Source organism: Fistularia commersonii, chromosome 13, assembly GCF_037954325.1.
Source record: "Fistularia commersonii isolate RoL2024-O1a breed Wild chromosome 13, RoL_Fcom_v1.0, whole genome shotgun sequence".
Taxonomy (NCBI): Eukaryota; Metazoa; Chordata; class Actinopteri; order Syngnathiformes; family Fistulariidae; genus Fistularia; species Fistularia commersonii.
This window is the reverse complement of record NC_141296.1, coordinates 10,482,124-10,503,021: the sequence shown is the minus strand read 5'-3', so window position 1 is coordinate 10,503,021 and position 20,898 is coordinate 10,482,124. Positions and strand designations below refer to the sequence as shown.

The following is a 20,898-nucleotide window of genomic DNA, read 5'->3' as shown; positions in this document are numbered from 1 at the left end:
TAAATATTAGCAAGTATCTTCAAATAATCACCCAGAAGTTACCAAAAATCCACAATTTTAGGACGTTTATTAATACATGAAAAAGTTCTGGACTAGGTTTTTCAGGTTAATCAGTGAGAAAACCACCAGAAGGTCTGGTCACACAAAGCAACATCTGCGCTTTTCTCACACTCGGGTTTTCTTCCACACAGCCTCAGCATTGTCATGTTAGCTGTTGGTTGCGTATATCATTGGAGTCAATGAGGCAAATCTCTAGATTTTGCAGATATTGGAAACAAAATATTCTATTGAAATTACAGGCCACACAGTCTGTTTCTGCCAAGTGTGCTGGCATTTTATACCTTATTATTAACTGAAAATGGGGTTACGAGGTTCTGGTCTCCTTCTGCTATGTTACCTGATGTTGGCAGCTGCTATGTATTTTGATCTTGGAGAGCAGGAGGAAAAGTGCATTATTGAGGAAATTCCTGAAGACATGCTGGTGACTGGTGAGTCCTAGAGAAGAGATATTTTTCGATAAAGAAACAGGTAGCCAAAAGCATTAAATATCTTAGTATCTTGGCATAAACATTTCAAGTCTATTGTTAAGTGTTCTTATGTCAGAGTATTTGTTTTTACTTCTGTTAACATTTACAGTGATTTAATAGCGTTCACATATGTATGTCTTACCTCCAGGATATTTTTTGTTGGAGCCCTGGGATTTGAAGGCAGTCACCCATTCCCCTCACCTAGGTGTCACTGTAACAATCAGAGACCCAAGCCATGAGGTAGTGTATGCAAAGAAGAGTTTTTCAATCAAACCTGAACAAAAATGTCTGTTTTCTTCACAATTTAATGAAAACTAGTTTGTAAACCCAGTTTTACATAGCTTGTGTTGGCCTTATCTTGTACTTCTCTTTAGGTTTTGCTGTCCAAGCGCTATGGTAAATTTAGTAAATTCACCTTCACATCCCACATGTCTGGTCAGCACTTCCTTTGCTTCCAAACCAACTCCACAAGGTTTTCAGTATATGCTGGAGAAAGGCTGGTGAGACCTGTTAATACAAGAATTGTACACGTATTCAATATAAATAGGCATACTGTACACCTACTCTTTGTACATAGGCAAACTTTTTCCTCTTTTCATAATTTCTATAACCTTATTTTCTCTGTTACCCCACAGAAATTACATTTGGATGTTCAGATGGGGGAACACACAATAGACCGCAGTGCTGACAGAACCAAAGATAAAATGAAGATGCTAGAGGAGAGCCTCAGTCATCTCATAGATCAGATGCTGTACATCACCAGACAGCAGGAGTACCAAAGGGTAAGACCTGTAACTGGCAGTGTGATACAGTGTGGTACCAGGCTATGTCAATAGTAGGCATTGCAACTTTGTTCAATCGACACAAAAATGTAAAATAAATAAAACCTATACTGCCACCATCATGACTGAAGTTGTATATACTGTATATTGTATATACATTTCTGAAAACTAAACAACAGCCAGATCTGTTCTGCTAGGGAGGGTAACGAATAACATTTTGTGTTTTCATTTGTATTTTGGGGCTTTTTTTAAACATATTTGTTAAACTCCTGTGTGGGTAATGCAATGGTTAGTGCTTTGGCCTCACAGCAAAGAGGTGTGGAGTTTACATGGTGCTGTGCTTGTGTTGGTTTCCTCCAGGAAAAAAAAAAACATGTGGCAAGTCAATCGGAGACCCATTAATTGCCCCAAATTAGTGTGAAAGAGTGATTGAATGGTCGTATGTCTTTATGCCACCTGTCCAGAGTGTGCCCACCTCTTGCCCAATGACAGGTGGGATAGGCTCCAGTCACCCCACAGCTCTGAGTGCAAGATTAAGCTGTATCGAAAATAAATGTTCTGTGTGTTGGTGATCAAACATTTGAGATTTTCTGTTTTTCTTTGAGTCTAAAGCACTCTTGCCCATACCTATTAATGCGCTATATTTATCAACACAGGCTTTTTTCCCCCACTTCTTTTACATTGTTGTCTGTCCCTCAGGAAAAAGAAGAAATGTTTCGGCAGATCAGTGAGGACACCAATGAAAAAGTGTTGTGGTGGGCCTTTGTCCAGACCGTGATTCTGCTTTCAGTAGGCTTCTGGCAAATCAAACACCTCAAAGACTTCTTCATTGCCAAAAAGCTGGTCTGATGATGCCTTCTGGTCTGTTGGTTTTATACAGATGCCAGCAACAAATATAACCTGACATCATTAAACAATTGCTCTCACTGTGAAACATCTGGTGACACTTCAGGATAAAAAAAGAGAGTAAGATCCATGCAAAAGCACATTGATGTTAACATAGAAAATTACAAATGAAGTTAAATGGTCTTTGAGAAGACATAGAAAACTGTGATCTCTTTTTACCTGTAAGATTCACAGTAAATCAGGGCGGTGTGGTACAGCTGGTAAGAGCACTTATCTCAGAAGTGAACATCCTTCGTTTGACAAACAACCTCCCACTCACTTGCTGCAGTGTTGGTGAACAAGTTGATTTACAGTTCACTAACTGTTCCCTGAGCAATGTGAAGTGGCTGCCCACTGCTCATGGTTCACCCATAGTAGGTTGATGCAGTAGTAAATTTCATTGACGTGATGTATGTGTAACTTAATGTGACAAAATTAAGTAGTTTTTTTTTTCTTTTCTGCTTCAATACGAGCTGTTTAAATAAAATTAAATAAATTAAAATCAGAAACAACTGTTCAGGCTCATTTCTTGGGAAAAGTAACTGTTAGCAAATGTGCACTTTTATCATTTTGTAAAATTTTGTAAATTGACACTGACATCTTCGTTTGTTGCTGGATAATATATGTATGGGTTAATTAATTAATTCCTTGAAAAAAATCTTACAAAATGGGCAAGAGGAGAGACTGGAGAAGATACTATCCGGACAAGGCCCGGGGTTTCGTACACGTTTGTCTCACACGTTTCAGAACGCTTTGGAACCCTCATGATCCCGGATCGTGTTTTATCGCGAGATAAAGTATATTTGACGTCATCTTTTTTTATAAATTCCATATTCTACTCTTCAATTGTCGTCAAGCTAGTACCTGTATACATTGAACTTCGCTATCAAAGAAACAACATCAAATTACGTTAGGTAATACTATTATGGCTGTATACCGTCCCTTAAAACACAGAAGCGTCATTCGGTTATACAAAATATGTCGAAAGTATGTTACAGTGTTGTTGCTACTATGCTAATTATTATTATTATTATTATTATTATTATTATTATTATCATCATTATTATTATTGTTATTATTATTATTATATGTAGTAGTAGTATTAGTGTTATAATGTATTAATCGCAATTAAAAAGCGTCGTGCTAAGTATTTGACATGTCATTTCACTGCCTTTCGCAGGTCTCACTGCAATGTCTCACTGGATCTGCTGCAACTCCTGCTTTCAGTCCCCTAATCCTGACCGGAAACTAGCTCTTACTTCCTGTGGCCATATAATTTGCAACGTTTGCTTTAAGGAAGGTAGTTAAAATGCCTTGTAAAATCTGCCGCATAGCAGGACGTTAAGCTTCAGATGCCGGTACATACAACTAGGTAGACGGAGACATCTGTTGGAATTCCCGTAATATTACACAGCTGGCCCCTCACCTTAACATCATGTGTAGTCCAACGAGGAACTTTAAATTCTTTTTACAGTATCAAGACTATTGGGATCAAGATGCGTAATCCCACACATAAAAGGCATTACTTTGAAACTACTTACTTTTCTATGTTTCAAGTATTATTTAAACTTTACACATTTTTCTCACAATACTTGGGTTTGCAAAAACAACTAGCTTCACCCAGATGTATGTTCCATTTAAACTACCTCACATATATTAAAAAATAACATCAGAGCTGATTTTAGTTGATAAGCAAATTATAATGGCCACAATCTGAAGACTGAGCTCAGATTTTTGCCTGAATGTTCCTCCTCTGTTTTCCACCTCTGTGTTATAGCTAGCGCATATTTGAACAATACAGTGTTTGTTCAAGTTTTAAGTTCAACTTTTCTTACAGGCAAACACGGTGTGTGTGTGATATGCAATGCCAAGTGTCAACTTTCACGAATAAATGACAATGTAGGTATCACATGCTCTATCTAATATTTGATTATATCCTATCAGAGGTGCTTTCACATGCAGACAGAATTTTGCAGTGTTGGAACATGTTTCTGTTTCAGAGCAGCTCTGAGGTGAAGGCCCTGTTCTCTGATATCCGTGTTGTGGCAGCCAAACACTTCTCAGAAATCAGCAAAGTTTGGCCTCTTTCTCTCTAGTTAAACAGACAGATGGTTAATGACTTAACACTGTGTTTCACATTATGTTAACATGACACCTCGATCTAGAAAAAATGTGCTGCACTCAATGTTGTGTAATATGGGCTAAATGTTATTCTGTAAACTTTTTTTTCTGGCTCTTCCTTTTATTTTCCAGGTTCTAATGTTCCAGACAAGACATAAAAAGAGGCTGCTGGCACACCACCAGAAAATGGTGAGAGATAACTTGCTGTTGTATGTGTGCTAGTGTATGTTTCTTGGATAATGTGTCTTTCTTCATTTGGCCAGTAATCACATTTATTTTCAGTTTTTTGTGCCCTTCCAAAGTTTGTTTTTACTTGACAGTATATATTGTCTCTCTCGCTCCTGTTAAATGCCCTCCAAAAATGGGAAAACTAAAAATGCTTCTGACGATATCCGCTTTCTACTTTTTCCACTTTAATCATTACAGAATATGAAACTGGAGGACTCATTGGTCAAGATGAAACAAGAAATGCAGCAGATGACAAAGTAAGTTACAGTAGCAGTTTGACATAATTTTTAATGAAAGGTTTATTAAGTCTGAGTTAATTCTTTCCTACTATAGGAAGCTAAATGAAAAGAGTGCCAAAATCAACCGACTACGACACTCTCTCCAGCCTCAGAGGTACAACATTATCCAATTAGATATATGTATATAACCTGAAATTCTCACGACACCATTTAGAAAAAAGGAGGGCTTCAAGAGTTTTTTAATTGCTTCTCTGCATCCCTCTTAATGTTCACACCTCTTGCATAATTCAAAATGGTTTTATTGATATATTTTTTCCTAGTTCCTCACTTGCAACCATTACTCTGGTTATCATTCACTTTAAACCATTTAGCAGAGCAGATTTTGGTTTGTCTATGAACATATAGATGATCTGTCTTTCCACTTCTTACAACATACATGCCCAAGTAAATATTTGTATTTTCTATTGCACTAGTATGACCACAGTTACAGTAGTGTTGCTGTGAAACATTAAAACATGTTTAAAGTTAAAGGAAGTTTAACTTTAAACTTTTAATTTAAAGGAAATAGTCAATGCTCAATCAAATTAATTCACAATTATAATAAAAATTGAAATACTATATGAAATACTATATACCAAGGTATTTTCTGTAAGGTTACTGTAAAAGGTTACTGTAAAATCTCATACATCTCAACCTTATTTGCTTTTGTTGTGTCTCATTTCTGACTCCAGGTTGTTATCCATCGTCTAACACTAGGTGTCAGCATTGTACAAGCCTATTTAAGTTTAAAAACGCTTGTCTTCAAGACAGCCAGAAGAGCTTATCTCTCTGTGACTTGAACTAAGTGGATGGCACTTTTTCAAGAAGTGATGTATTTTCATTATCATTTTTCTCATTCAGTGCTCAACCTTCATCCATGTCACAAATGGGCTACAGTTCCTATACACCACCTGGGAGTAAGATGGGTAAATTGCAAACCAAAATCACATAGCTTTATATCACATTTTTAAGAAGTAGTCTCTTATAATATGCCTTTGAGAACAATCCGCCCAAGAAAACAGCATTTCAATCAGATTTATTCTTGCAGTTAGTCTAAGAACTTCAATTATTACCTTGATTCTAGTCAGTGACTTCAATTAAATGAGTGACTCTAGACCAGTGGGCCAACCAAAATGACTGTATAAAGTTGTGATGTGACATTCAGTGGCCATAGATGAAAAGGAGGCCACACTGATATCTTTCATAAGTAAAAGGATAAGAGTTGTTTTATTGCATCTTGTTTGCCTTCAGTCCGACAGAACCCATACGTTTCCCCCTTGTACCATTCAAGACATCCCTCAGTTGCTAACATGTGAGTAGTTCCCCTTCAGATTTTTTCAATATCTCTTCACATCATAAAGTGTCTCTCATCCGTTTGTTTTGTATTTGCGTACTCCGCAAAAATATTCCGTTTTTCACTCTGTTTTATATCTCAGTATACCTCAGACTGCATAACATAGATGGAGTTGGTGTACGAGTTATTTTGCAGAGCAAACAAGGTCAATCCTGGGTTCAACCCTGATGTCCTACCACATGTTAGCTTTAGCCCCTGTAGAACCTTGCCCTGCCCTGCGGCTGTCTACACTCACATAGATGGCTGCAGCTGAGTAAGCTAAGCAATGCTTGGGTTTTATCATAAATCCCTATTGGGTTTCTCAGGCATAATTGTCACAAGACTAATTGGCTGTTTGTTTAAAAAGTAAGTGTTTTTTTTTTTCTTTCAACCATCCCATACAGCTTGCGTAAGCTGTACTGTGCAAAAGAAGTATTGGTGACCAATAGCTTATCGTGATAATTATTTCATCAGGGAAAATTACCTTTCATTTTCAAAAGTAAATTATTTATTTACTTACTCAAAAATGTAATTTAAAGCAGTGTTGAAACATGAAAAACCAATAGGATTTGATTGTGAATAGTTTTTTTTGTGATACACAACACTATTGCATTAGGAGATGCAATTTGGTCAAATATAAATATGAATATGCAAGCATTGAATGTGATGGATTATTCCTCTTGATCAGTTAATGCTCTACTGAATTTGTGAGGACATATAATTTTGTGTCATTCAAAGGAAAGGGTTCACTGGTTCATTGCCATGAATGAAATCATTAATGTTAGTGTTCTCTCATGGCTTAGTAACATGGAAAGCATGGACATCGACGATGGAAGTGTGCCAAGAAAAGTAAGTTCTACAGACATTAAATAATGACTTAAATAAATAGAAGGCCGCAGAATATAAAAGGATGGTGGGAGTTGCATTTAATGGTTTGTGTGATGTCTTTCTTTTGTGTATCAGCCTAATCTGGCCCCCAGAGTTTCATTAATCAACTCTTCACAACATGAACGAATGGGTATGTGTATATATTTTCTTCGACATTTTGGCATTTCCTTGGTCGTATTAAGCAAGCAGATAGAACAATGGCCTGCGTCAAATAGCACCTAAAACCTTGGGCTTGTCTAATAGTAGGTATAATAGCTGTAACCTCAGGATTTGTGGTTTGACAGCACTTTCCGTAAATGTGTATCCACACGGCATTGTAGGCACATGTTATGTTATGTTACCTTGGATGTAAAACAAATACATCTCTGTGTGTCATTCCTTCTGTCTGATAAAGATATGTGATATGTCTAGGATTTTTGTATAAATATGAATGAGGTGCAGTACTGATATGGATATAATGACACTGTAATTACAAGGAAAATCATCTTGTAATCTAAACTTGTTTGGGGATCACAGACTCCACCACTGAATTTCCACAGTGATTACACTCTTAAGAAATTGTAACTCCTATTTATGCTAAAAGTTGGATCACCTATAATGCAAAAATAACAAAAAGAATTGTAAGAATAATGGCAATGAAATATATATGAACTCAACTGTGTTACTTTATGAGAAAAATAATCCATTCTAGTTCAAAGTTCTCATATGGGCCATTAAGTAGTAACAAAGCACATTTCAAGTGTACATTTTGGCCTTGTAACTGTGAAGAAGTATTTTTAAATAGTAGTTCAACAACTAAGAAGATAAGCTGAATGGTTTCCCTTAAGTTGAAGACTTAAAAACCTGTGCAGAAAATGAATGGGAAAATGGGTCATGTGCTTCACAATGCAAAATGTTGTAAAAAATGACAAATGTATGAGCCACATCATGAAAAGATTAAGTAAAAAAGAATGTAGAATGGGGAAGTACATGATAAGGAGTATAAAGGTAGAAAGAAAATATGACATGAAAAAATATGCAAAAACTGTCAGGGCTCTGACGCCCATGTTTTAAAGATAGTTAATGAATTTGCTGACTAATAACGGAGCCTTTTGGTTCTTACTATGAAAGCCTTGCTAATTCCAGACACTATAGAGATAGAAAGTCTCTGCACTAGCAGCTCATAAAACACAGTCAGAGAGAAAAAAAGTAGTAATTAGTACTTTCTAAATGTGTAATCATAGCAGATTACAGACTGCATATTCAGTTTGTAAACATGCTGGAGGTGATTCTCCTGGGTGGCAACATCTGTGTGGGTTTGAAGTGAATATTACATGACAGTAATTACTCTGGAAAATGACTCACCCATTCACCTTCCCCTCCAAGAGGATTTTCTAAATAAAACATGCTGCCAGCTCATGACTGAAACTGAGGTTGGTGTCTGCACACATTTGTATAAATTTTACTCTGAACTATCATATGCTTCATAAAATCATTATCATGAGTTACCTGTAAATTTGTTTCCCTGTACTTTTATTTAAAGATTATTCCTGAATTGCAGTAAAATGCGTACAGTCGATAATTCAGAAGTCTTAAAATTGTGTTTCAATTGATATCTTTGATATCATCGATATTTTGTTTGTTTCTGTCTTTTTCCTGTGAGGCTATTTAAAATTTTCAAAAATTTTCAAAATTTTTATCGAGACCAATGCCCAGCAAGTCCAAATACAGCTGGCCCTGTCATCAGCAAGCCGATACTCTGGGTTTGAGTTTTAAGACACGCCACCTCCCACTGGCTGGGTGTAAGAACATATCAGTCCAGTTTAGGTCAGGGAAAAGAACCACATTGTAATCTGTTCTTATACACATTTCATAGATTCCGTGATTTCAGAGAACGGGCAAAAAATGGCTGCATTTCCTGCATTTTTTATGACTTACACCTCACCTATAACTTAAACCATTTAAGATGACAGGCTGGGTCAATCTCTGATTTACAAAATACTAGGGCTGATGTTCTACGGTTGTACCAAGGAATCATAGTTTTGAATGTCAAATTAAGTAAAAAACAAACAGACATTGCAAATGTAGCTTGTAGCTGGACCTCCTTTTCACAACACTGCCTGGCACCTTAGGGTCTTAATAAGCTGCATGTCTCTTGTTTTTGTAATCGTTGTAATTTCTTTGATTTGCCTACATTGTAAGGTGGTTGCTTCTGTAAAAGTCTTGATTCCATCTTGATCCCAGTTTAGAGGACTAACCAAAGACTGTTTGGTGTATTTGCTAGAGTCTTTCCCTTACAAATCATCGACACAAAACTTCACGGCCAACAGCTCATCAGTCTCAGCCACAGTCAGGTAAGTAATCATTTCTCATTATCATTAATATTATACAGTTTCCATTTCGTAGGTAATATAAAAATCTCCTGCAGCACACCTCTACTGTTTCTTATCTCCCAGTTGTTTTCAGGGGATGACATCTGGCTGGAAGTCACCCATCTTCAATCCCACACATCCCGTCAGACATTCTCCCGTGTCCTTCCTCAACTTCCCTCCATAAGACAACATACACACAAACTATTGTTGTATATGAGTGTGTGTATTCAGGGGCAAAACTTACCACTCCTAGGGCTTGCGAGGTATATATTTCTGGAACTGCCCCGGACTCACAAATAAAAAGACTTAATTTTGCTTGAGGTTGAGTCTTATGTCATACTGTGCACTGAGGCCTAAAATCGATCATATGATTGGGACTTACAATTTCAATTTATTAAACTTTCAACAATCATGACATGTGCTTGATTACCTTACAGTTAATGGTTGTTCATCTTATCTTTGTGGAAATGGTTTGCCACTTCATGATGAAGAGTTCATGTGGAACCTGGACAGCTTCAAATCTCTGAAAGTCAAGTAACCAACTTCATAGTTGTGAACAACAGTTGAAAACAGAAACAGGGAAATATCCAGCCATACTTGTATCTCTATACAAGATATGAATTGTTCTCCAAATTTCTCTCAGAGCTCCTCGGAACAAATACATAGGATTTTGAAAAGGCCGCTAAAAAAGAAAATTGATATGTTGTTAAAATGCCCAATTTGTGGTCTGTCTCTCTTGACTATTGCTCTTTTAACAACCAAACTTATAAATCTGATCACTGAGTTAATGGATAAAATTACAACAAATTTTTGAATTATTTAACAAGACACCTACACCCTTTATCCAACAGCGTTTAGCTGACGGCCAATCTGGCGAGATGGTGGCTGAGCTTCAGTAGCAGCTGTTCATTTTATGGAGGTGAACATGGATTATGCTGACAAAAAAAAAGTCAACTTTGTGGATTTTAGTAGAGACATCAAAGCTGATGGAGTTGTGCTCGAGAAAGCCTTCAGGCTGCAATCATTTAGTGCCTCTGACACCAGTTTTGGCACCCCCGGCTTACTAGATGTAATGTCTGACTTGTGATTTCACCCTAAAATCTGTTACAACACAGCTGTAAGGAAAGCCAAAGAGAAACATAGCTACACAGAAACATGATATCACCTGAAGTCATCACAGCAGAGAAAGGCTGATGGTGAAGCGGGTGGCCATGGCAGTCTGATGTGCTCAGACATGTAGATCCTCTGTTTGACAACCTGTTTCCCCCTCCATTGTTTGCTCTTGTCAGAGAAGTGAATGGTGTTTGTTGAAGATGGCTCAGGTGTGACTGTGTGTTTAGTGTATGCTCTCTGGATTCATGCACCTACTAAGGTAGGTGTGTGTGTGTGTGTCTGTGTGTGTGTGTTTGTGCATGTATGCTTGAACTTTTCCTATTGTAGAGAGTCAGTAGGCCTGATCCCCCTCTGCGCTCAGTAGGATTTGAACTGGTTTCCTGTTGTATAAAAGGTCCACTTAGAGAGAAATAACTCCCTGAGGCAGATGGGGCTGTCATAGTGTCACAACTGACACAGTGGGGACTAAATTTCAATAACCACTCTTTCACAGACTTGCTGATTTCTCTTTCACACTTAAAGCAAAAATGTAGGAACAGCTTATTATTTTTCCCTGTCGCAGTCATAACATTGTGTAGTCCTACTTGCAGACAAAGATGTTCTCCCTTCCTCATGTTATCTTTTTTTGTCTCACCTTTGCATGGCTCAAGGCTGTACAAATGAGCCCTGCCACTTCAGAGAGCTAAAGAAAACTATTCTGATGTCAGTAGTAATTATTCAGCAGCATGTTCCCACAGCTTGTCCGACCCCTCCCTCTCCTTTGGTCTCCTCATCACTATCTCTCAATGTGTGTGAGAGAGAACCTTCTCACTTAATCTGATCCAGATTGTACACTTTGTCATTCAGCATTTCAGTGTGTAATTGTAATCCCCTCAAGGCAAGACATGACACGAACTAAATGATTTCACACCGGAGCTATTTGTCTTTTGTGCAGAAAGTGTTCTTGTGTAGGCCTACAATAAGTGATCATCATCGGCTACACACTTTGATAACAATAAGGTTAAAAATAATTGCCAGCCTTAGTTGGTTGACACTTCAAAATATGGATAAGTGGATGGTTTCTTTAAAAATTGTGACATTATTTTCAAGCTTTAATTTTTAGAATGAGGCGGCACAGTGGTTAGTGCTGGTCGTTCAATTCCAACAAGGGGACCTTTCTGTGTGGAGTTCTCCTTGTGTCTGTGGTCCAAAAACATGCAGTGGGTTAATTGGAAAAAATTGAGAAAATTGCCCTGAGTGAATGAGTGAGTGAGTAAGTGAGTGAGTGAATGGTTGTCTGTCTCTATATGTGGCCCTGTGATTGACCGGCAACCAGTCTAGACTGTACCCCGCCTCTTTACCGATGACAGCTGGGATAGGCTCCAGCATCCTCCATGACACTGAGTGCAGGATAAGCGGCAGACGATGGATGGTTGAAGTTTTTAAAATCTTAAGTTTTTAAATGTTCCTCATTCCTCTGTCTATCATCTATCAGTCAATCCATCCCTCCACTCCTCTTCTCTCTCTCACTCCCTATATACGTTCTATTTTCCAAGTTACCATGATAATGACCTTATCTTATCTCATGTCCACCCTGACAGTATTATCCATTTATATGACATAAGGCAACTACAATTTCTCAAAGAAGTATGAATTACTTCACAGGTCATGGTGAAAAATACTGGAAAATTAGGCAATGCTAGTATGACAATTTTACAAATCGATAGTAAAAAAATAGTATAAAATAGCAGTAATTGCAAGGACTAAGTATTTGATTTAGGATTTAACAAAGGAAGTTAAACCCCTCAAAACTGCTTGCAGCACATGTGTAATCCCTAATAATATGTATGAGGTCAGACTGAAACCATTTGCAGGTCTCAAGGACAAGTAGTACCCTCAAGCATCTTGATTACACTTTTAATGTAAACAAACCCTTTGTAATTCAAATTACATTTCTTCCTCAGTTCAAGCTGCATCAAATTTATAAGAATCTGATTTGGTTATCAATAACTGCAAGATAATCTCCAGACATCAAAAAATGTGTGATATATGATATATGAAAGAAAATCAGAGTAAAGTGATTGATACAAAAGAATACTTAATGAAATAGCCGTGATATTGAAATGCCTTCAGATATGTTTGACTTGGTCTGTTGAAGTACATGCACAGCATTTCCTCTGCCCCAAAGGTGTGTCGGGGTAATGATTATCTAACATCAACATTTCTGGGGTTAGGGGACTGCAAAATCCAGGAACCCTTGATCCAGATAATCACTTCCTGTTCGTGATTAGGATGTCACAGGAGTCACTTCTAATCATTTGAATTTTGTAATTCCAGTGATTGATGATTAAGATAGAAAAGAATGAAGCAAAGTAAATTTATTATTTGAGGTCTACCTTAGCGTACTTTACATGCCTTCATTATTACAGATTCAAACAGTTACTACAGATTCAATTCACTGGCATTTCCCTATTAAGATCTTTCCACCTATTGACTTGCAAAAAAGAGATGGGCCCGTCTAATGCATATGAAATCAACAAAATATAACTCAAAATGGAGAAAGGTGGGAAAAGTACAATTATAATGCACCACACTGATGTGAAATAAACAGCCTGTAGATGGTAGTATAGTCTATTTCAGCCTGATACCATTGATGGTTTCCCTTACTATTATGCGCGAAAACTTGATAAGGATGTACAGCATGAGGGAAATGCAAGGGGCGTGCATGAACACACAAAGATACACACACACAGGCCACAGTTTCATGTATCAATTACTTCAGAGGGAATTGATACATTATCTATTCTTAACTCCCATGGTTGCTCAGCTAATTATAATGTTTTTATCTTAATGTTTGTATTTTCCAGTTTTTATTTCTTGTTTTCATTGTACATTTTATTAGTTTTTTAATTATCCCATGCTCAGACTATTGTTGAAACTGTAGAAATGGGTTTTAAGAGCCTGCCAGGAATTCAGAATTAAATTAAAATTTTGATGTTGATTGCAGGACTTTCCAGAGGGAAAGACCCATGGTTGAAATCTAATTGTACAATATTAGGTATTAGGTATGTGTGTGGAGAAAAGTGTTAGGGGTACTATACGATAGAAGACTATCAGCCAGAATGAAAGGAAAGGTGTAAAGGACAGTAGTGAGGACAGCGATGCTGCACGGCCTAGAAACAGTTACAATAACCAAAAGACAGGAGGCAGAGCTAGAGGTCGCAGAGATGAAGATGCTAAGGTTCTCTTTGGGAGTGACCAGGATGGATAGGATCAGGAATGAGTCTATCAGAGGAACAGCACATGTCAGATGTTTTGGAGAGAAGGTCAGAGAAGCCAGACTGAGATGGTTGAGTCACGTACAGAAGAGGGATAGTGAATATATTGGTAGACTGATGCTGGAATTGGAGCTTCAAGGCAGGAGGTCTAGTGGAAGACCAAAGAGAAGATTTATGGACGTAGTGAGAGAGGATATGAAGGTAGTTGGTATGAGAGAGGAGGATACATAGAATAGGGTTAGATGGAGAAGGCTGAAGAAGGCTGATTCGCTGTGGCAACCCCTGAAGGGAAAAGCCAAAAGGAGTAGAAGAAGAAGAAGTTATTGGCTGTGTATATATATGGAACAGGAGTGGTTTTAAGCAAGTCTGAAATAGAAGAAAATAAATTCTGTCAATTACTTGGTTAAAAAAAACAAATATGAAATATGTTCAGAGTTGTACACTTTTATCTTTTTATCTTTGCACATATATCATTCTACACATGGAAGATCACATACTCAAATGGATTTTAGTCATCTGGAAGGAGCTGTTTGTGTCTTTACGGAGGTAAATAAACACACTGGTAATATGGTTGACTTCCACATCACTGGCATCAGAACTTAATTGTGCCAGCAGCACTTGACAGCATTCGTGTAGGATTCTTAAAAATAAACAAAAGGCAATACAAAAAGAGAAAGCTGAACAGTAAAGACGATTTAAACTTAACATACAATGAGGAAGGAAAGAGCAAAAACTTCAAAGTAAACATAATTAGCCTGACTAAATCGAATAAAACAGAATGGACAGGTGTGCAAATAAGCAAGAAAATAAAGGAATATCGTTTTAAACTGATCCAATGGTGTCATAAAAAAATTAAAAAAAAAACAATGGAAAGAAAAAGTAACAGACAACGGCAGCACTCCAGAGAAATGGGTGAGTTACTGCTCGAACAAACTGAATGCCTTTTTTTAGCTGGTTCAAGTTTCAAATAAGTTTTTGAGTTGTTTGAAAACACAACTGGCAAATACTTCCTTGAACAAGATGCCCAGTCATCTTCTGTTTCCTGAACATTGTGTGTGTGTGTGTGTGTTCTCGATCAAGGTTCTCTTCTGCTCTGATTTATTTCACTTTCACAAATGATTTTTGGCCAATGGCCACTAAAGACCATCTTACAATGTGTATTAATATGCAACTGACTTTAAATGCTACACTGCACAGAATACAGGGACAATAGTAACATTAGTGGTTGGATGAAATTTTGGCGCACCTGGCTGCTGCACAGTTAAATCTCCCCTAGTGTCACAAATAAAGGATTAACTTATTTTACCTTGTCTTAAAGGGTGTGACTGAGAAATCGATAAACCGACACGTGCCGAGGGGGAGGTTTAAATGCCAAAAGTCTCATTCACTGTCGCAGCTTTTCTGAGAAATGCTCGTGTGAATAAGCCTGAAGAGATTTTGATTCTTAGAAGTCTTAAATTGCAACTTCTCACCCCCAGTCTTGGTCACATTAATGGAAATGCAGTATACCCCATAGACTGCTGTTAATGGCTGACTTCTTTTCAGTCCACATTCTTTTCTCCAAGCTGTTAATTCCTCTACAAAAGCTGCAGTTTCTTAAAAACAAACAAAAAAAAAAAAAACACTTTTTTTCAAAAGACTTCAATTCTCCCTTAATTCTAAATTCATTTTCCAGACTTTTACCCTTTGAAAAAGCACAGAATGCCTTTAGTTGACTGTAAAAATGTTTTGACAGAAAAATGTGACACACTTCTTTGGTTTTGGAAGTCCTTCTCCACGTCAATGAAATGCTCATCTAGTCCTGTCCTACCTGTCAGTGGCATCATCACGCCATGTGTTAACATGTACAAAACAGAGCTGCTCTGGAACGGAGCTGCACGCACGAGTGGTGAAAATCACTGGTGATGCCTTGAAGGTATTCCCATGAATTTACTGGGAAGTATGTGTAGACGAGGCTAAAGAGGAACAGGTGAGGATGGCTGAGCGGGACTGATCATATTCGCTTCAACAGGCTTTCACATACATACACACACACACACACACACGGGCATCCCACATGTGAAGGCAAGCAGGCTGTTGCCTTTCAGAGGGACCTGGCCTCCAACTGTCCACTGCTTGAGTGATGTCACTATGGCTGTGGAAAGATTCCTTTCATAGGTATATGTACACACACAGACACACACAAAACTTGCAGACAGACAACATCCCGATTGCAGACATTCGAATTTGTGACCTTTCATTTTTTGAATACAATAAAAAAATTAAAAAAAAATCAACCAAGGTTTGTGCTTATATAACATACTGGGTCTGACTTTCGTCCCTTTCGTTTTTCTTTCCATACCCATGTGCGCATACACACATACTCAAACACACTTGGCAGGATGTGTGGGGAGAAAAAGGGGCCGAAAGACAACACCGAGATTAGGAGGCTTTTGTCACGGCTCTGTGGCAGACTTTAAAGGACTTGGCTCCCTTCCCCTCTGCCAGCTTTCTTTCTTTTCTCACCCTGTCTGTTCACATCCCTCTCTTTTCACAGATGGGGAGGTAAACATTTGATACAGAGGAATGGAGAAATAGAGGAATGGAAGAAGGGAGGGACTAGAGGAAGAAAGATAGAATCCTCCTGTTGCCCCCCTTTTGGCCTCGTTTTGTGTTTTTTGTTTTTCTGGTTTTACTAATGGCTTTGTGGCTGTGTGGCGGATGAGAGGGCTGGGTGAGGTATGCAAACAGACGAGCTCTTCACTTCCAGCCAGGTGTTTGTATTCTTTCCTTCTTTGTGTGTGTGTCCCCCATGCATCTGCCGCTTTGTTGTACATCAGTATTCCATCTTAGGTAAATATAAGCTGCCACAGTCGCACATTTATAAAAGAGACACAGAGAGAGACTTATTTCTGATTTTTGAACGTTTTTGTTTTTTACCTTCAACAAAGTTGTAATGCATGTGCATTTGTATGTGTGTGTGTGTGTGTGTGTGTGTGTGAATGCTTCATGGTCACTGACTCCATTCACCTGAGCAATTCTTTCATAGTGAATAGGGAGTTGCTGTAAAAGCTCTTTGGACAGCTTCCCTTCATCGCCAACTACAGCTGCTGTTGACTCATGCGCCCAGGAATCTCCTCTGTGGGTTCACACCCTTTTAACTGGCCAACCGCTCACCGGAACCCTGGCCAAGTGAGCAAAAGGTTCTGTAAAGGCCTAAAGGAATAAGCATTTGCCCCCTTCAACTGATGAGCCTTGTATGGAAATAAAGGCATTTTATTGTCTAAAAGAGGAAGCGGGGATGCAACAAAAACATCCCATAAATTTTAATGGTAGCAATTACAAAAAAAAATCTGTTAAGTGTCAAGTGGATCCTGAGAAAACAGGATGAGGGAAGCCAAAATGTTTAGCTGAAACCTTTATTTGCATAAAATATTACTTTTGATTTATTATGCTATAATGAATTAAAGAAAAAAAAACTAGTATTATGTACGACATTTTGCATCTCAAAATAACTACATGTTTTTTTTTTAAATCCAAATAAAAATGATTAAAATACCTTTTATACTTACTGAGAGTGAGGCTTATGAATCCTTGACATGCTTATTTCAAAGGTTTGGACTTTTCCAAAGACAGTTTAATGGCATATACTCGACTGCATTTGATAGAAGAACACATTGGTTCAATCTTCTCTATGAGTCTATTCGGAAAAACAAAAACCAAAATTGTGGTTTCTCCCAACAAAAGGATAATCCTACCACTCAGAAGCTGATAAATGTCAAAGCAGTGGATTGGCTGTGCAACTGCACAGATGCTGTGAGCTTCATCCTAAAATATTTTGCACTGTAAATGAAATATGTACGGACTTGTCTAAAGTCTGTCAAAAAAATGAAATTTCAAAGAAAACATGACTAGATTATCTCACTATAGCTCAAGGGAACTAAAACAAGTGTGAATCAACTGCACAAACCAAAGGGACACTATTACTAAATTATAAGTCATAAAACAGTGGGGAAATGGTATTACTCAGTAGCATATACATATATATATATATATAGACCGTATTTTGCAAACCATAACCATAATGTGCGAACCACAAGCACAATATCAATGAATGGTTCTATTTTTTGATACATAAGGCGCACTAAGTCATAGGGCACATGATAAAACATATGGTATATAAAGCAAAAAAAAACAGTCTGTAAAGTCAAACTTTATTCATCTCATTCGTCTCACTTCATCAAACTCTGTTTGGTCTTCTTTACTTGGCACAGTTCATCTGCCCGCTTCCCCAACTTTCGTATCATTGATTCATTAATGTTGAAATCTTTCCCGGCTGCTCTATTCTCATGATCGACTGTGTGACTGACAGGCTTGAGTTTGAATTCCGCTTTATAAGAGTGTCTCGTAACAGGTGCCATTTTGGGGGGTCATCACACACACAAATGTACAGTAAAATTATGTGCTGGGTGTAGTTTGGGGTACAATGAATTTTGGGGGTTTATACCTGGAATTTAGCGGGAAAAGTTAGTTAATTTGCAGGCTCGTGTGGCGTGGCTGTGGCCAACAACAGCTATTGCTCATTAAGCAGACACACACACACACACACACACACACACACACACACACACACACACACACACACACACACACACACACACACACACACACACACATATATATATCTGGTGGTAAATTGATTGGGCGCCCAACAATTCCTTCAAAATAAACCTCACTGGTGACCTCACTTTCACCATTAATGTGTTCCCGACATAAAAATGCGACACTGGCCAAAAATAATTTCAGTGAAATTGAACATTTTTGTCATAAATCCTTGTGAATCACACAGGCTACAAAGTAAAAAGTTATGTGTGATATTGCTGTAATCCACTGTTACCTGACTAAAGACACGGTCATTTTTAACACTGGCAAAAGACTTAATGAAAACATTATTTTATTGACATGGGATGACAAAATCATCAAAAGAATAGAAGACAAGTGGATTAATTATGCTAAATATTTTCTAGATGAAATCACAGCACATAACTGAAAAAGCTATATTTTCAGAAATTTGGTCGAACACTGAGTGTAATATGATTGTTTTTACAAGAAATTGGGCCAATTTATTCTTATAAAAAAGGAGCGATGATGACAGTGTGAAGTTTAGTTTGGATGATGACTTTTTTCAAATGCAGGCCTGTCTAAACAAGATTAAGGTTCTATTTTGCAACATGGGTATTTATGGATTAGACACCTAAATCACTGCCATATTGGTCTGGCCAAGGCTTTCCTATAAATAAATACATGCAAAACAGCAGTATGACAAATGTCTTTGGTGCTGGTACTGATTTATTTATTTATTTTTAAATCAAAATGTGATACACTTTGTTTTAGCTGAAAAAAAATATACTGTTATTTTTTTAAGTAATTGAGACGTACAAGATGTAAAAAAAAGAAAAAGATTATAATGCATTAACCTACGATATTGCTTTAACTAGCCAAACTTAGAATCCATATTTCATTTCATCAGGTGTCAGTGTTTTCCACATTTTTAGTCTTTGGACTGTCTGTGTATGCGATCGTCTGTAAAAATCTTTTTAAAACAAGGAGAACTGAAAAACAATGTTAAAATAAGATGAGTTAATTTCCATTGTAGCAAAATGCTATGCGCAGGCATACAAGCCGGTATATATTTGTGAAATTGGATTTAAAAGAAAGAAAGAAAGAAAGAAAGAAAGAAAGAAAGACAGACAGACAGACAGACAGACAGACAGACAGACAGACAGACAGACAGACAGACAGACAGACAGACAGACAGACAGACAGATAGATAGATAGATAGATAGATAGATAGATAGATAGATAGATAGATAGATAGATAGATAGATAGATAGATAGATAGATAGATAGACAGATAGATAGACAGACAGACAGACAGACAGACAGACAGACAGACAGACAGACAGACAGACAGACAGACAGACAGACAGACAGACAGACAGACAGATAGATAGATAGATAGATAGATAGATAGATAGATAGATAGATAGATAGATAGATAGGTAGATAGATAGATAGATAGAGAAACCAGAAACGGCAACTTTCCCCATGTAGTACAGCAGATAAATATGTCTATGTTTACATTGAGATTAGACAAGAGGATCAGTCTTAGTACTTGCTACTTAACACTATTTACATTTTAGAAACCAAATGTCATATATGTGTACAGAGCAGATGGAAGAAACTAAATGTTCTGACAAAAGATGGGATGTTTTCTCCTCCCCTTTTCCATTACGCAAAATGATCTCCATTATTATTCCCCACATTTCACTGATCCTGTCTGCTTTCTCATCTCCTCTCACCAATGCAGAGCTCAACAAATCTGTCATCAGCTCAACACTCTGTCATCCTCCTCCTCCTCTCTGCCTTCCTTCATCCCCCTACAGCCCCCCGAACTCTCTGTCCTCCTCCAACTCTGAGTCAATCAAATTCACAGGAGATAATGGGTAAAAAGGAGGAAGAGACGAATCTTTAGATAAAACAGGAATGAAATGTCAAGGATAAAAAAAAAACTCAGTCTCGCCCAGTATTCACTGTGTCAGGTTCATATTTTCCATCCCTTATCTCATGAAAATAGAAAAAGTTGAATGTAATGTGTTTTCATAGCTGTACATCTGGTTTGTGTGCAACAAGTCAAACATATCAAGTGAGTGGAAGCTGTATGACATAAACACACATACATACACATATTACTGCAATTGGAAATCACATAAACATTGACATAAACGAGAATATTGCCCTAATTCATTTGTACTGTGGCATTGACACAAGTATGAAAAAAATGTGTTAAAAAAAAGGAAAATGATGGTCTTTTGTTTTAACCTTATTTAAAGGAGGGATCAGATTTTTTTTTTTTACATTTTTTACTGTTTTACTTTTTTTTACTTTGGTCCTTTAAGCTTATGGGGGGGGGCAAGGGAGAATAAGAAATTTACAATAAAACATATAGTGGAGACCAACAGTCACTTGAAAAACCACCACCTCTACTATTTTTTGATTGATGCCGAGACTTTCCAGATCCACAAAAAGCCCAGAAATTTCTGGGATTAGTCAATTCCTGCACTTAAAATTTATAGTCATACACAACTGTTGAGAT

At 37.5% G+C, this 20,898-nt stretch overlaps 2 protein-coding genes across 3 annotated transcripts; both read left to right on the top strand.

Annotated features, from left to right (window-relative positions):
* Positions 1-358: 358 nt before the first annotated feature.
* Positions 359-2,158, top strand: LOC147227894 (transmembrane emp24 domain-containing protein 11). Its single transcript, XM_086158514.1, has 5 exons — positions 359-488; positions 676-767; positions 902-1,027; positions 1,163-1,309; positions 2,009-2,158. Exons 1-5 carry the CDS (start codon positions 359-361, stop codon positions 2,156-2,158), a joined length of 645 nt encoding a protein of 214 aa, XP_086014640.1.
* Positions 2,159-4,301: 2,143 nt separating this feature from the next.
* rnf212 (ring finger protein 212) lies at positions 4,302-9,724 on the top strand. 2 transcript variants are annotated; one of them, XM_086158602.1, is made up of 9 exons: positions 4,302-4,504; positions 4,742-4,800; positions 4,877-4,936; positions 5,683-5,747; positions 6,073-6,133; positions 6,958-7,003; positions 7,118-7,172; positions 9,306-9,375; positions 9,488-9,724. In XM_086158602.1, the coding sequence occupies exons 1-9, from the start codon at positions 4,400-4,402 to the stop codon at positions 9,492-9,494; spliced, it is 528 nt and encodes a 175-aa protein (XP_086014728.1). In that variant the 5' UTR covers positions 4,302-4,399; the 3' UTR covers positions 9,495-9,724. The 2 variants fall into 2 exon arrangements, with proteins under 2 accessions (XP_086014728.1, XP_086014727.1); XM_086158601.1 differs by having other exon boundaries at positions 9,478-9,718.
* The last annotated feature ends 11,174 nt before the right edge of the window (positions 9,725-20,898 follow it).